Source organism: Dunckerocampus dactyliophorus, chromosome 1 (genome assembly GCF_027744805.1).
Source record: "Dunckerocampus dactyliophorus isolate RoL2022-P2 chromosome 1, RoL_Ddac_1.1, whole genome shotgun sequence".
Lineage (NCBI taxonomy): Eukaryota > Metazoa > Chordata > Actinopteri > Syngnathiformes > Syngnathidae > Dunckerocampus > Dunckerocampus dactyliophorus.
Window position 1 is genome coordinate 46,723,523 of NC_072819.1, and position 16,563 is coordinate 46,740,085.

Consider the following 16,563-nt stretch of genomic DNA (forward strand, 5'->3'; position numbering starts at 1 on the left):
TTCAACAGAGAAACAGGTGGCCAACTTTCTACAATGACAAGGGGTGGATGTGGATGTCAACAACGTTTATACTTGCATTCCAAAGTCTGGCAGGAATAACAACATCACACTTATCATCATGAAGCTGACCGACAAAAAATGCGGGGTGGCATTGCTGAGACAGAGAAGCAAGCTGAAGGGAACAAACGTCCACATCGACGTTGACCGGAGGAAGCCACTTGTTATCAAAGTCATCAAGGAACTGGACAAATACTGAACTTGCCATCAGCGCGACTCCAAGGAAATTAAAGACACAACTCACAAAGACTTGTGTGACGACAACAAACGATAATAACAACTCTACAATAACATACAGTAGGTTTTGCCAAATTCAACAATGCTGTACTAATAAACATTTCATTTGATTATCACCTTATTGTTGAATTTATATACAGAAATTACTTATAAATTGAGCAATTCCATTAACATTACGACTCCAGTATTTATATCGGTATCCTCGATGTTTTTATTCAATGTTTTTTGTTGCTATTTAATGTTTTGACTTATTCCAACATTTACAGTATTTCTATTTATTCTTACCAACGTATTCCTATTTTATCACTTTTATTACGTTCTAATCTTATTTTTACCCTTATTTTGCACATTTTTATTTCTTCCTTTTCCTTAACACTGCACACGTGATACAGTCGTCTCCTCGTTTATCACATTTAATTGCTTGGCATTGGTAGACATGAAATAACACCCTAATAGTCACTTTTACACTCGTATTAGTCTTTGTTTATATCACATTGTGCAGGCTACGGGATCAGTGCAGGGACATAACAAGACGGCCGGCACTAGCGCAGCATTCTACTAGTTAGCCTCTCCAATTTACTTATTCTAAACTTAAAGGGATAGTTCGGAATTTTTGACATGAAGTTGTATGACATCCCCATCGGCAGTGTAGTGCATCAACGATGACTTTTCCCCCACTTGGCCTGGTCAACTCTCGTTGTGGAGGAAAGTAGTTCCAACTAGTTGCTGGGGTCCGAGCGTGTAAACACTGTGGAACACATACACAACAATGGACAAGCGGCAGCAAGCGGTGATACGAACGGAGAGAAAATAACGCTGAGCGATTGAGAGGTCTGACTTTTTTTTGGCCAACGGTTTTGTGTGATGCAGATGTATAACTCTTTTGAACGCATATTGTTTTGAGAAGCAAAACACTTCACATAAAAGACCCCGCATCTAGCCAGAACTACTTTCCTCCACAACAAAAACCAAACAGAACTCGGCTCACGGGAAAATGTGGGTGAAAAGTCACCGCTGATGCACTATACTGCGGATGGTGACGTCATACAACGTCATGTCAAAAAATCCAAAATATCCCTTTTGTGTTTTAGAAGCCCAAAACTTACCACTTCCACACGGAATGAGAGGAGAACCTTTTTTTTCACTCAATCTCAGCCATGGCATGTCTGTCTCAGCTGCGACATATCAGCTGTATGTTATTGCAATCTAGGCAGCCACACTGTCTGTGAGCGCACACCATTTTGCACTGTTATGTTTATATTTGCCGACCAAACGGCTCAGTAAGCGTTGACTGTAGGGACGAAGGCTCTGCTGCGCATGGCACCTACATCAGTAGTTTTTCTTTTCCCAGTTGAGAAAACTGTCCATGTTGGTCGTCTGTGTCCATGCACGTTTTCATTCTGTTTAAAACCGAAGTATTCCCACACTGCGGCCGTCGGCTCTGGTATTCGCCTCAGGAGCCTTCGCTTCTGGGCCTTCATTCACGTTAGCGTATGCTGCATCACGAAGCTAACTGCTAAACCCTCTGTATGCACTCACTAGTAGCCCTGCATCCACAAAAAAGGCTGAATGAGATGAGGGCCCACTCCCTCCGTTCATTCCATTATAGAACCAATGCGCACAGACGGATGCAGAGTGAACCCTCTTGTCATCCAGCCTGGGTGGCACAGTGAGACGAGCAGATGAAACACACACATACAGTACTTGCACGTCAATTTATAGAGGGTGTCATAATTATTGACCTGTTTTTATCAATTATCGTGACAGGCCTAAATGTGATTCTCCTTGGTGGAACTTATTAAACATGTCTGAAACAAAGAAACTATGCTATACCAATAATATGAGCAGAAGCATTGAGTCACATGGCTAGTCCCCACTTTGAAATAGCTTATTGCCACGTCCTTCTCGAATGGACTTTTATTTTGGCGAATGCAGCGATGTAGGCCAACATCCTAATAGAGATTCATCCAAGCCGACGTGCTAATATTTGCTCCCCATGATTTACATTTATATTGACAGGCGTGGTGTGTAAACAGGTGTTTTGTGTGCGTTCCCAAGGCGATAGTTTGAAGAAGAAGATGAAGAGGGAAAAAAAAGATCAAATGCACACAAAACAGCCATCATCTTAATGAGAGCTTACAGCAATTTTTGAGTGTGGCGCAGTGCTCGAGGACTCAATACAAGCAAATGAAAGGTGAAGCACAGGAGGTGGCAGCCTGCAGCTTCCACCCAGTTTGATGCCTGAGAATAAATGGCTTCTTGTGCAGCAACGCTGGCCATTTTCTTTGTGTTTCATTGTCAATCAGGAAGTTCCCATCCCGTTACAGAATGCAGCGATGCCTCTCTTTAATTATGTTGATCATTTCCAGTCATTCTTTGAGTACATTTGTACATGTGACTATTACCTATAGGCATCAACAATACAAAAGAATAGTATGTGGAAGTTAAAGTGCAAAATGTTTGTTTTGTCCTCGGTATAACCTTTTAGAACAAATACAGGCTGGCTGACTCAAAACACCCACGAGCCATTGTGGAGCAAAGGACAGTCGGGCAACTTGGACCATGTGAGCTGTGCTGCTGGACTTGCTGTGCTTTTTCTCCCTAAAGTCTTGAGGCTACGCTGCGACGCAAACAAACAACCGCTAACGCAGAGCTCTGTTGAGAGATGAAAAGGAACAGCAAGAGCATCTTCTGTGGACCTTCCCGTCATTTCGTTTTCATTCCTATAGGGCCGAGCCCCACCCCTCCACGCATTTTTGTATAATCCTGCGAGCAAGCAAAGGATGTGCAAAAGTCTTAGGCCACCACTTTTTCCACGGCGGCTATTTTGACATCGCAAAAGATTAAATAGCACAACAAATACAACGAGCAGGATTGTGGGAAAAATATAAAACCAATTTCCACGAAACTTTGTAGGCGGTTTTTGCACAGGCAAGCAGGTCTCCACTGAAATTTGGTGAGAATCTGGTTAAAATTTCACATACAGGAATTTATTTTCGATGACATCAATGACACCGTCATCCTCCATGAACCACAAAGTAGTCTGATACATTCTAGTTCTATGCAGCCAGGAAAGTATTGCTTCGATGCCGATAGTGGCCTAACACTTTGACTACAGAACAGGACTCTAATTTGCTCTCTGGGGCGGGCAGACATTCTCTAGTGACGACCTAACCAGCAGCAATCAAAACGGTGTAGGATGCCTTGAAAGCCGACACGTTGTTGTTAAACAATATTTATTGACATGTATGAAAACTAAATATAAATGACTGCACCCTTTATTAGTTCATTTGTCAAACACAGAAACACCATTTTGCTCACCAACAGGAAAAGAAAGAAAGAAAAAGAAACATGAACACAAAAAATAATTTATTGAGACATTTTGGCCTCTAGATTGGGATCCTCCCCCCACTCTTGTCCTTTGCTGAGCCTGTTCTGTGCGATCAGATGGGTCCAGCTCCCTCTGGCAAAGTGGATGATGAGAGGAGGTTGGACGTGTGTGCTTGTTTTAGGTGTTAATCCCAATTTGGAAACTGATGCTGCACGCACTTTTGGAAGAAATGATCTAATAAAAGCACCGTGGACATTTTATTCATTCATTCATTCATTCATTTTCTATGCCGCTTGTCCTCGCTAGGGCCGTGGGGGTATGCTGGAGCCTATCCCAGCTGACTTTAGGCCACAGGCAGGGTACACCCTGGACCGGCCGCCAGCCAATCGCGAGGCACATTCTAATCAGAGGAAAAATATTGTGCAAGATGACACATAATTGTGCCTAACACGAGCCACAAATTGTTTAAATTCATTTCAACAGCAGATTGGTGAGTTCCTCCAGTTGGTGTGTGCTGCACCGAAACAGACTAATTTAGATCAAGATGGCTCATCAAGTCTGAACAGAATATAAACACTTGATGCATTCTGTGTTTGAAACGCTGCTGGGTATGGCCAGGTCTTAACAGCAAGATTTCACAAGCTTATCTGACTCATGTACGGAATATCACGCACCGTTAATCCATCACAGCCTTTAAGAAGAATATCACATTCACCTCGGTTGTGAGGAACCTGTCCATCTTTGGACTTGAGAGACAAAAACACATTAGAACCAAAACACTCCCATGGAAATAGTTAATAGTTGTAGTGACGACTTGCAGTGGCCTAGTCAGGGTATAGGATGAAGCCAGAGAAGGTGCTGTACTTGTTATTATTGCCTCCGTGAGCTTTGCCGCCGTCCAGTTTCACGTACACCTCGTCGCCTGAGTCCAAGTGCAGCACGGCACTGTTGCTGGCGTAGTCGTAGTTCTGGTCAGCATCCTGAGCTATGGCACTGGCTCGGACCTGGGAAAACAGGGCATTGCTGTTACCAAAAAGCTTATCATGTATAAATGCTGCTGTGCTGAAATGAACTTAATCGTTTTGTGTTTATTGTTAAATCACAGGAACATTTGGCTAAAAGAACATTTCAAGAATGACATGTTTATCTGCTTCAAGCCCTCACACTTTTTGCTGACTGAAAAATTAAAGAATCCTGGGGGCCACTTTGTTATTTTTATATTTATTTTTAAAAACAAATTTGTAAAACGGCTAAAACAAACATACTGTATATATTTAAAGACAAAACGTTCTCTTTACATTGTACTTTTTTGCTCTATTTGTCCTCATTTGTTCTGTTAAAAACGATGACTATTATTATTATTATTATTATTATTTCGACAATGTGCCACAGGTCAATAAAAAAAGTGATTCATGGGCTGGAAATGGCACCCGGTTTGCACTTTGCACACCAAAATAAATAAATAACTGCATTAACTGTAGAGCACCACATGTATTACCTTTTAAAATAAAGCAACGCTAGAATAAAGCTGATGCCTGGTGCAATAGTGGCGCGCTTTTCGTGCGTAAAAGTGCGCAATTGGGTTTGTTTGAGTAGTCTTTTCATAATTAGAGCGCTTGCATGGGTACATTTTACATGCTAATTCATATTATCGTCATAACTTGTTTTAATAACTTTTGTCACAGCCTCCTTAATAGTCTAACCTGCCCATTTTTGCACAGGTCAGCCCACATGCTGGTCCCGTCTCCTCCCCGCATCAGCACATGGTAAGTGAAGAAGTAGATCCCGGACACATGACAGGTGAACTTCCCGGTGCTCGGATCGTAGAGGTTCCCCAAGTTTGTAATGACGTCGTCAAACTTTAACACCTCGTATCCCTCGTGTGGGTTCTTCAAGCCGACGTAAAAAGCGACTCTGGTACCACCGGTCGTTGAGTTCGCAGCGTCCGTTTCCCCGTGCTCTCCCCCGGCTGCTGTGGTTAAAGCCGGGAAGGCGAGTTTGCTGCCACCGCGCTCCCCCGGTGGCCCCCTCGGACCCGGGGGTCCTGGCTCACCCGGTGGGCCCCTCGCTCCTGGTTTACCCGGCCGCCCTGGTTCCCCGCGGCTTCCTTGTGCCATGGGTGGGAGCGGTGCGATGCCGTTAACGGTCTGAGTCTCCTCCCCCGCGGCGTTTCCTCCCGGTTTGGCAGTGTACGGGTCGCACACCATCCGACAGGTGCCCATCATCTCATAGTAGTGAGCGGAGGTCTCAGAGGGGCGCAGGAGGAGAAGCGGCACCGCGACTGCCAAAGCCAGCAGAACCATCACGACAGCGGTGACCACAACCACCACCGACCACTTCCTCCGCGCGGTGCGGAGACCGAAGGACGACAGAAAACCCGCGGAGCCTCTGTGGGGCGTAATGGTGAAAGAGGATGAGGGACTTTTAGTCAGACGAAAAAAAATGCTCAGGTTAGTCGAGTGCGCATCGCATCCAGTGTGAGCGGGCAGAGAGAGCTGCTTGGACCAGACTCGGCGGAGGGCGGACAAGAAGCGCCCAGCTGCGTCCAGCTGTCTGTGGCGCGAAAGACGAGACCGGAAGAAGAGAAGAGGGTTGCCCTACAAATTAAAATGGCAGCTTGCCACCGATCTGCACAGACCAATGACACTCTGTCAATCTGTCAAGTAAAACCGCAATTAAGATTTAGACAAAATTACAATCTTAAATATATTTTAAAGTGAAAAATGTTAAACCTATTTTCTTGATGTACTGTATGACGACTTGACAAAGAGCAGGAAAGAAGCCAGGAATTAAAAGTTTTGATCTCTGGATTGATCACTAAAATACAATTCAATAACACTGCTTTGCACTTCACCCTTGTAAATATGGACACAGTCTGGATTATTACATTAAAACGTGTTTTTGTTGCTACACAATCGGTTATCTGAAATTAGTGTTGAAAATAGGCAATATTATAATGTGTGGTCATGACAACCTCATAAGCAGTGGAGGAGTCCACTCGGTGCTTCATCAAATGGCCGATGGCAAGGTGATGGTGATGACATGCAGTGACCAACTGCAATAGCCACTTCACTCTCCATACACCGCACCATACCTCCCTCACACGTAGGCAGGAGAGTGGGCTGATAATGAATGTAGGAAACGGAACAGACATGTCGCCACCTGTGGGTCCAAGCTCACTCACTGAAGGAAAAGATTTTTTTTCCACAGAGAAGGCGATGGGCCCTGAATTTAGATTCTTGTTAAAAAGTTTAAATTCTGCAGTAATGCACATGACATTGGTTAGTGCATACAGATGTACTGTTATTAATATGCATTTATAAGCATTCTTCATGTAAGGTAGTCAGTGGCAGAGCGGGTGGCCATGGCTGCTCTCCCGCCACCCCAGTGGCCAACCCCGCGGCTGGGGGACAATTTTGACAAAAGCGGCTCTGCGGAGCAGAACATTAGTTCAGCTTAACCGCCGTTTCCGCTTGGATGCATTTCGCTGCAGCACACAACTTTCCGTGTGGAGGAGCTGTCAACAAAACCACGGTAGGTAAGTTTTCCATGACTACTTTGGTCGGTTCCGGTCAAGTTGTCTCACTTTGTTGACTTTGACTTAAATTCTGAAGCGTGATTCAGCACATAAATCTGTTAATAATGGAAGCTCCCTGTAAAGCAAAGAGTGCCGATTGGCATCCACTTCCGTATTCCTGCGCGGGTTTGACCGCCATGATGGGGAGCAGAATCCAGAAACTATGCATTGACAACATGTCCTCGGACACTGCTCAGCTATTTATTGCTCGAACAGATGGCCCAAAAGCAGTGGCGGAGCTACGGGGTGGCCAGTGGGGGCCATGGCCACCCCTGGTCACTCTCTGGCCAACCCACTGTCCATCTAGACAATTGATGATGAGTAATCAATCATGGTGCTATTTAACTCAGCTGGGCCTACAGCTAGTTGCTGGTTTGTTTGTTCACAAATGTTCCTTTTTGTAGCTGTGACTTGCTTGTGTTGTGAGGTTCCTGAGCTTTCCATGCACTCTGCTGGACCTCCTGTTGCTCTTTCGTGTGGCCAAGCCTATGCAGTCGTCTGTTGCCACTTCACGATCCGAATTTTGCGCCGCTTCAATCTGTCACAGTTTTTCATCCATCCATCCATCCATTTTCTTCTCGTCATTAGGGTCACGAGGGTATGCTGGAGCCTATCCCAGCTGACTTCGGGCTACACCCTGGACTAGTCGCCAGCCAATCGCAGGGCACATATAGACAAACAAGCATTCACACTCACATTCATACATGTGGACAATTTAGTGTCGCCAATTAAAATAACATGCATGTTTTTGGAATGTGGGAGGAAACAGGAGAACATGCAAACTCCACACAGCCCAAACGGAGATTAGAACCCGATGTGTGTGGCCAACATGCTAACCACTAGGCCACCGTGCGACCTTGAGGTCTCTAATAATGTGAAAAAAACAAATTTAGAAGGTCATAAACAGGTTTTCTGTCCTCTCACGACAAAAATGTCCCTCTGCTTTATGAGAAAGGATTTGTACTTGTTTTTTGCCACCATTTGCACACTATCTTGTTTATTTAAGACTTTGTTAATCAGACCTGCCACCATGTCCTTGCATAACGCTAAAACAAATCATAACAATATCAGCAATGTAACAATATATGAACAACACAAAAACGAGCACATTGTGAAAACGAAGAGAACTGAAAAATATCGATGTCCTCACGCTAGTATGGCTTATGGTACCATTGGTGTCAATATTTGGATTAATCCGCTAATCCCTTTTAAACAGTTACTATTGTTTTTTTCATCAAGTCTACATTTTCTTCTAAGGACCGACGTACTTTGAGAAAACACAAGCTGGAAAGTAAGCACCTGAAATTGCAGCACAGCCCCCACATCAACCACAGAGGCTTTAGAGCTCAAGGTGATGAAATCGGCTGAGGGCGAAGAGGGGGCTTTGCTGAAGCCTGGTGGTCACACTGTCAGAGCCCTATACCCCCCCACAAGCAATTTCAGCTTGTGTTCAGCTCAGCTTTAACTCCTGAAAACATGACATGGCTTGTGGTGAGGATTGGCATGAAAACTAAGCATAAAATGAAACTCGGGTTAATTCTGAGGACTGGGAATGACACATACAAAGAAAGGCAGTAATTGTGTGCAGAACCAAACCTGAAAGATTCACAAAGGCAAACCGACTGTGTTACACGACAGCACAAATGACCTTTACTCGGGATTAGTACAGTGAACTGTATCTGCAGGCTATGGTGAGCCACGCACGACACACTGTCCACATTATGCACTGCTGCTGCCCTGTGGCGTTGCCATCCTCTTAATCACGTTGCATGTCACTGCACTGTTATGCACACAAACCATACGGCGAGACAATTGCAGCAGTCTGTAATTAACTGCCGTTAGAAGACATTATTGTTTACTGCCTGCACGTGCCAGGCCTCACAGAACCTCTCAGTTGAATACTGACTTGAATGTTGGACATGCAGATATGAAGTCTGGGGACTACAAAACCCTTTCTAGGTTTGTCATTGCGCTTGACTACAGGCAGACTTGCAGGCAGTTTGTGTCACTTTCGATGTTTGGATAGTGGGGCAGACATTTCAATACGGACACATACGCACTCACTATCTTAGCACAATGTGTTGGCAGATTCATGCAAATAACGGTGCATGCCAATGAAATTATTCCATGGGGGTGTAGTGTATGAACATTCATTTGTTGTGAGCTTACAAGATCGTGTCATGGATACGGCCGGTGCAGAGTTTTTTTCGCCCCGTGCAACGTGCAACCCAGCAATTCCGGATGAGGAGACGTCGACTACAAGAGAATCAAATGAGCAAATCATGTTGTAGCTAATGTGAAGTGTCACGGACGATGTGTGAACATCTTGCTGAGCCTCAACAAGACAGCCATGAGAACTTGCAGCATCAGCTCCTGTCTCAACCTGTGACCCTAATCCTCAATGACGGTGGAGAAGACAAAGAAATGCCTTTCTTTGTGACACCTTGTGACACTGACGCCCTATCACATGTCGACAGGGCATTAGCGTTTTACTGTCATGTACTTTGACTTCAGTGCACCGATTCACCTACCGGATAAGCACACGTTGTCCATCTTCTAGTGTCTCTTTAAACTCTGGGATGTCGACTGATGACATCAAGGTTAGGAATTGTGGAGCGCAGTAAACTTAGAGTTGATTTATAATGCATGATGCACGGTTTGGGCGAGAGTAGTGACTGGTGCCTAAGGATCTTTACATTGCAAATGTGTTTCAAAGAACTCAGGCTTGCTCGACAAACAAGTGGCCATGCCAGAGCCGGAGTGACAGGAAGGCAGGACAGCAAGCATGCACATTGTGTGAGTGTGTGCGTGTGTGCGTGTGTCTTTGTGTATGTGTGCATGACGCTAATGCACTGCTGTGAGCCAGAGGGATTCAACCTTTTGCAAGTGGCAAAGGCAGACATGATGAAGTCATGTTGACAGTCTGTAACCTTGGGTCAGACATCCTTTAACACAATTTTGCTTATGCTTATTATTCTACTCCCAGAATCAGTTTTTAAGCAGCCAACACCAGTGCCGATACCACGGAGAAAAGTGGTTAATATCAAATGAGGAGAAAGAACAAGACAATATGAGATATTTATCTTGTTCACAATGCTCAGGGGGCCTTAGAGCCTCAGGCCATGCTTGTTGCGTGGCTCAAGACACGAGAAGGAAACTGAGCCCTCAGCCCAGCCTGTGCAAGGGGTGCCAAGTGTGTGTGTGTGCTACCCACTTGGGGTGCAGCCTTCAGACCTTTTAGCCTGGACGAGAATAATCTCATAAAACATGAGTTTGTGTGCTTCAGTTTTGTGCACTATAGAAGCAAATGTTCCCTCTTCACACTGCATAAATGACAGAAGACTACATAGACTCTGTACGATGAATGCCTGCATGCAAGTATGACACACTTGTCCACCAACTGCGTATCCTCCCGGTGTTAATCAAAAGCATATTTTCACAAATGTGTGCTTTCTGTTGCACTGTTGGTACCGCCCACCCCGTACAGTAGTACAGCCCACTTGCTTGCTCCAAGGTTATCTTTTGCAAACACGTGGGGGCGTGGTTGGGGCGTGGCTTGGGCAGTGTCGTCAGTTTATCAGGAAGAGAAACACCAGCAACAAGTCAGCGGCGTGAGTAAGGTACTAAAACATTTCATAATACTGCTAGTAACGCCGAATACTGTACGATAAACGTTACTTTTACCAATAGAAACGCATTTTTGTGATACAACGACCACACGCGTTGCTTACAGATACTTGGTCGGAGTTAACATTTTTCGAGTTCGACCAAGGACGTCCAGCAAGGTGTCATCACGGTAACAATATACAGTATATATTTGTAAAAATACACTTTAACGTTATTGTTCGTATATCTATTTTTAGTAGTGGTACTGAGGTAAACCTCGGATCGAACCAGCAACGTTGGCGAAAGTTAACAATATGGAGACAACGAAAAACCAAATCGAAAGAATAAAAGTCCCCCATTGTAAGATAATAATTAGGTCACGTCGTAACTCAGTCACATTTCCTGTTGTATTAAACTTGTTCATCACATGAGCGCTGTAAATGTTCCAAGAAATACGTCTGTGTGGTTACTAAAAATAATTGATAAAGTTGACAACGGCAGCTGAAAGATGGTGTGACTAACAGATCCGCTAATACACAACAAATATGGAAAACTCATGGCAGTTACTGACTTAAGTACACTTGGCTTTATTTGCATATTAGATTTGATAGATTTCCATGTTCCCTCTCATGTTGCTATTACTGTATTTGTCATTTGTGCAAGATCACTCTGTCTCTGATGTAGGACATGCCATTTGAGACGCAGACATAATAGTAATTCTACATCTTGAGTCCAATTTAATTAGTCTAACCCAGATTCGATACAGAATTAACCCAAGAACGACAGCAGGGGCTGATTTGTGTTAACAAACCAGAAGTAACGATCCTTCTCTCCTATTTGTCAGCGCACCATGCCGGACGAGATGCAAAGAGCTTTAATCCGGAGCCGAGGCGACACGGGAGGATGCAGGCCACTGGAAGCATGCGCGTCTGAGCCCGGCGATCAAGTGGTGGGCATCCTGGGCACCGGCGACTTCTCCCGCTCACTTGCCAGAAGACTGTTGATGTCTGGTTACCAGGTGGTGGTGGGGAGTCGAACCCCCAAACGCTTTGTTGCGCTATTTCCTGAAGAGGCAGAGGTGAGAGGCAATCATTGTTTACACTATTAATTCTTGCACTGCTTCCAGGTTGCTATAATTCTTATGGACTATTAACCCCTGCAAAGTGCAAGGTGTTTTTGTTAATGAGCTAGATAGTCAATTGGGTAGGTAGCAAGGTTTTGCAAAAACTAGCAAATTTTTGCAAAATCAAGAAAGAATCCATTCCATCCTGGCTTGGCTTTGCATTGAGCTCCTATGTTATGCATGGACCAGTCTACGCCGCATTCAGAATTCTAAATAACTTTTGTTAACAGTTCAGCCTTGATGAAGGTCTGCACTATGCCGAGGAACACTGATTACCTGGGTTGGGCATCGTTTCAGTTTGAGCGATTTCGCTTCCGATTCCTCATTTCGATTCCGGTTCCAAACGACTCTCGATTCCGATCCTTTTCAGAGGTGGGGTCATGGTTGAAATGAGGGCGCTAACCAAAGTTAATTGGATGAAATGTCTGAGTGTCTGCATGATTTATTTCAATTATATGAACTTTTTATGAATGACTTTACTATAAATTTTTCACAGGGCTATTTTCAACCAAACCACTGAACTTGTTTGTCTGTGAAAAAGTACACAGCCTTACGTTAGCTAGATACTTGAGTTGGCCACCGTATTCGCAGTATAAAGTATAATATGCTTGCTGCTTCAATGTTGGCATAAGATCAACGTCATTTATTGTTTGACTTACCTGACTGGTTGGAAGAAGTCCAGCATAGCGCGTCAAAAACGATCATTGAATGTAGGAATTGAAATTAAATGAAAGATTCCGAGAGAATCTGAATGTTAGTCCAACCCTACTGATTACCAATTTCTTCTTTTCCGCACCACCTAGGTAACCTCCCAGCTGGAGGCGGCCAGCCAGGCAGACCTCGTCTTTGTTGCCGTCTTTCCAGAGCATCACTCCACACTGCTGGAGCTGAAGCCGGCACTGGCTGGGAAGACATTGGTGGACGTTAGCAACGGCTTGCATGTCAAACGAGGCGGGCCATCCCATGCGGAACGACTGGCCGACATGTTTCCTGAGAGCTATGTCGTGAAAGGGTTTAACACGGTATCAGCATGGGTGCTTCAGACTGGACCTCGAGATGGAAGCAGGCAGGTAGGAGTATTGGAGGTCCTGCGGTACCTTTGACATCCAGTAAGATAGTTTGAGATTTCCAAAGATAAAACATACTTTTTGTCGTCTTTCTTGTCTAGGTTTTCCTATGCAGTGACAACAGCAAGGCCAAGAGCTCAGTCATGGTGTTGTGTCGCAGGATGGGCTTCTGTCCTGTCGATATGGGGCTGCTCTCCTCTTCTGTAGAGGTTGAAAACTTCCCCCTCTATCTATTTCCTTCCTGGGGCACCCCCATCCTCATTAGCTTGATCCTCTTCCTCTTCTTCTACCTGTACAACTTTGTCCATGACGTCTTGCATCCGTTCGTCACAGAAGGAAAGAGCGTGTTCTACAAAATGCCCATTGAGACGATAAACGTCACTTTACCCTCCGTCGCTTTGGTGATGCTTTCACTAGTCTACATGCCGGGCCTTTGTGCTGCTGTGCTCCAGCTAAGGTGGGGCACCAAATACAATCGATTCCCCGACTGGCTTGACAAATGGCTCATCAAAAGGAAGCAGTTTGGGCTGTGCAGCTTCCTGTGCGCAGCCATGCACGCCATCTACAGTCTTTGTCTGCCCATGAGGCAGTCAGCTCGCTACAAACTCCTCAACGCCGCTTTCAAACAGGTGAGGGACAGGCCTTTGGGATGATCGCACCGATAGCTTTAGGCTGTTCAATCAGTCATGTGTGGAACTGTGTGGCGTGCAGGTGCAAGAGGGTGTGGAGAACTCGTGGAGTGACGAGGGGGTGTGGAGGATGGAGCTGTACCTCTCAGCGGGCATCGTGGCGCTCGGGATGCTCTCTCTGCTGGCCGTCACCTCGCTGCCCTCAGTGGCCGACAGCATCAACTGGCGAGAGTTCAGCTTCATACAGGTAAGACACGTTTCCATCCACTGGTGGTTCCGTTAACATGACTAGGTTTAAAAGCTTTCAAAGTTTTGTCGTTTTGGTCGCAGTTCAAACGACATATGCGTTTTTGTGAGGAAAACTTTTAAAAACTCGTTGTGTTATGAAGGTCAATTCGGCAGTGTTACTGCCCCTGTGTTAACGCACAAAGACACAAGTCTTATAAAATGGAGGATGTGGTAGGTCAGAGATCTCCAACCCCCGGGCCGCGGCCCGGTACCAGGCCGTGGGTCATTTGGTACCGGGCCGCACAGAAAGAAAAAATAATTTCTATGATGTTTTATTTTGAAAAGTGGCCGCTATAATGTAGGCCGCTTAAGGGTCTTTTGTGCTTCTGCTGTGGCTCCAACTGGTTTATGCTTCTGTGGAGTTGCTACGCCGTCTCTTCTGGCGGCGTCATGAGCCTTTCAAAGTTTCTGAGTCGTAGTTGAGCGTGTGCATCGCAATTCTCCACCAAAGTGTAAGGGGCAGTGTTTTCTGGTGAGTCAAGTTGGTGAGAGACCGTGATGCTGGTCATTTATTTTGCTTGTTAGCTTCCTTTGTCGCAACAACTAAAGCAAAACGGGGAGTGGTACTGCAACTGGGACTAATTGATGTGCTATCACACTTTTATTGCGAACGTTGATCCGAACAGCTTAAGAAACATGACTAAGTTCCATGTGGAAACTTGTTACTCCGCCGGGAGGAACAGGAAGACGGACTTGGATGGAATTTGACAACACGCTGAAGCAAACTGTACTGCATGTTTAACTTCAGCCTCAGTTTAGTGGTCAAATAGGTTTTGTGGCTCCAAGTGTTTTTTAATTTTGTGGAAACTGGCCAAATGGCTCTTTTGATGCTAAAAGTTGCCGACCCCTGTGCTAGAGCATCTGCTGTACCTGCTCCCCGCTCACTACACGTTACCGCTTTTTGGTAAACCAACAATTATTAGAATTATTTTGGTACCTTGACACATTTTGACAAAACAAATCGCCTGCTGACCTGAACCGGCTGCAGTCACATGGCAAAAAATGACTCAAGACTGACATGCACAGCTAGGGTTCCCCTGAAGGGAAGTCACACATCCATACAATGCGATTCAACGTGTTTGCACTTTTGCAGCTGCCTCAGTTCTGACGTTCACACTCAAAGCTGCCATCAGTGTCGAGGCTCACACATTCCTCTCTCCTCCTCCTCCTCCTCCTCGTCCCCTGGCCCCCCTTTCATCTCGCCACTAAACTAATCCTCTGGCCGTCAGATTAGTCATGTCCCAACTGCCGGCCTTCAATGAATTATTGCCATCCTTTCAGCGCTAGCCACCGATGAATGTTCCTGTGCAGCGCATCGCTTCAGGACAGACACTTGAACTTGAGTTAGTTGAGTCGACATCTTGCCCGAACATGAAACTTAGCACAACGTTTTAAAGGAAGCCGATCACCCACACAGAAGATACTACTGACTTAAAAATGCTCATAGACACATAGACAAAGGAAAAATGGTGTTGCAGTGTTACTGTTACAGCTTGCTGTCAATGCACTGCAGGAATGGTTGGCTTGGAATGAGGCTTTGTAAAGCAGAAGTAAAGTCATGTGTATTGGAAAATGGCACTCGCCATGTGGCGATGAGGAAGAACGAGACTATTTCGAACCCTTGACCACTACCTGAGTCAACCTTGGGACATTTTTTGTAGTTAGTGTGCTTCTGGTGATGTGGATCGCATGAGTGGCACTGGCTTAGGTCATGAGTGGAAGGTCAGTGTGTTTTCTCTGTGACGTCTGACCCACTGAACAGGAGAAAGCCTGAACACTGCTGGCACAGCTACGATGCTCGTCTTCAGGTTGAAATGAAATAAACATTTATATTAATTGCCACTTCCATTTCCTACAGTCCACACTAGGCCATTGCGCCTTATCCATGGCCACCATCCACACGCTCCTCTTCGGCTGGGACCGCGCCTTCGACCCAGCCCGATACCACTTCTTCCTGCCACCCACCTTCATTCTGGTCCTCATCCTGCCTGTCACAGTTCTGCTGGGCCGCCTCACTCTCATGCTGCCCTGCATGGCCCACCGCCTCCGACAGATCCGCCGTGGCTGGGAGAGGAGTCGTCACATCCGCTTCACTCTGCCCGGCGACGGATGCTACAACGACCTGGATGATGTCAGCAATGTTTGAAAACCGCTGATGTGCGCTGGACAAAAGGCAGAGCACTTTGATTGTGCCAATCTTAAAACAAATGCGTTGCACACAGGTGGAATGTTTTGTGTCGTAGTGATAATTTAGAAAGCATCAATCATTTTTGTCTACAGAGACTAGTAGATCCTCATCCATCACGCACAACGCATTGTTTATTAGGAGGTGCTTTGTCTGCAGGATTTTGACATTGAATTTATTGTTTCCTGTTTGCATTATGGCTACATCCTTCTGGATGCTCATGTCATCCTAACTGGGGTCAAAAGGTGAATTTTTTGTGTTTAAAAAAAACAAGTCCATTTATTTTACAGAATTTCGATTAAAGCCCTTTCTACTCTTAGAATTATTTCCATTCCAGAGATATTTGCGGATGGGCTTTTTTTTTTTTTTTTTTTTTAAGGTGATGGCCAAACAAGGGCAGTCACTCTACTAGTCAATGTGTGGATGCTGCCATCTTGTGGCACTGCATGACAGTCACTTGAGA

General features: G+C 45.3%; 2 protein-coding genes across 3 annotated transcripts; one reads left to right on the top strand and one right to left on the bottom strand.

The window, feature by feature from the left end:
• Window positions 1–2,710: 2,710 nt before the first annotated feature.
• On the bottom strand, window positions 2,711–6,189 carry c1ql2 (complement component 1, q subcomponent-like 2). Its single transcript, XM_054780242.1, has 2 exons — window positions 5,329–6,189; window positions 2,711–4,629 (listed from the first exon to the last, which is right to left on the bottom strand). The coding sequence occupies exons 1-2, from the start codon at window positions 5,926–5,928 to the stop codon at window positions 4,450–4,452; spliced, it is 780 nt and encodes a 259-aa protein (XP_054636217.1). The 5' UTR covers window positions 5,929–6,189; the 3' UTR covers window positions 2,711–4,449.
• A 4,586-nt stretch (window positions 6,190–10,775) lies between these two features.
• On the top strand, window positions 10,776–16,463 carry steap3 (STEAP family member 3, metalloreductase). Of its 2 annotated transcripts, none has more exons than XM_054785752.1 (6): window positions 10,776–10,822; window positions 11,653–11,886; window positions 12,735–13,001; window positions 13,100–13,627; window positions 13,710–13,874; window positions 15,774–16,460. In XM_054785752.1, the coding sequence occupies exons 2-6, from the start codon at window positions 11,659–11,661 to the stop codon at window positions 16,059–16,061; spliced, it is 1,476 nt and encodes a 491-aa protein (XP_054641727.1). In that variant the 5' UTR covers window positions 10,776–10,822; window positions 11,653–11,658; the 3' UTR covers window positions 16,062–16,460. The 2 variants fall into 2 exon arrangements, with proteins under 2 accessions (XP_054641727.1, XP_054641736.1); XM_054785761.1 differs by lacking the exon at window positions 10,776–10,822 and adding an exon at window positions 10,841–10,998 and having other exon boundaries at window positions 15,774–16,463.
• The last annotated feature ends 100 nt before the right edge of the window (window positions 16,464–16,563 follow it).

Excerpts from the sequence above, each read along its gene's own strand:
- c1ql2 (XM_054780242.1), bottom strand. The coding sequence starts at position 5,928 with ATGGTTCTGCTGGCTTTGGCAGTCGCGGTGCCGCTTCTCCTCCTGCGC. Across the intron at positions 4,630-5,328 it reads ACCTGTGCAAAAATGGGCAG|GTCCGAGCCAGTGCCATAGC; the intron begins GTTAGACTATTA and ends CTGTTTTCCCAG.
- steap3 (XM_054785752.1), top strand. The coding sequence starts at position 11,659 with ATGCCGGACGAGATGCAAAGAGCTTTAATCCGGAGCCGAGGCGACACG. Across the intron at positions 11,887-12,734 it reads TATTTCCTGAAGAGGCAGAG|GTAACCTCCCAGCTGGAGGC; the intron begins GTGAGAGGCAAT and ends CGCACCACCTAG. Across the intron at positions 13,875-15,773 it reads GAGAGTTCAGCTTCATACAG|TCCACACTAGGCCATTGCGC; the intron begins GTAAGACACGTT and ends CATTTCCTACAG.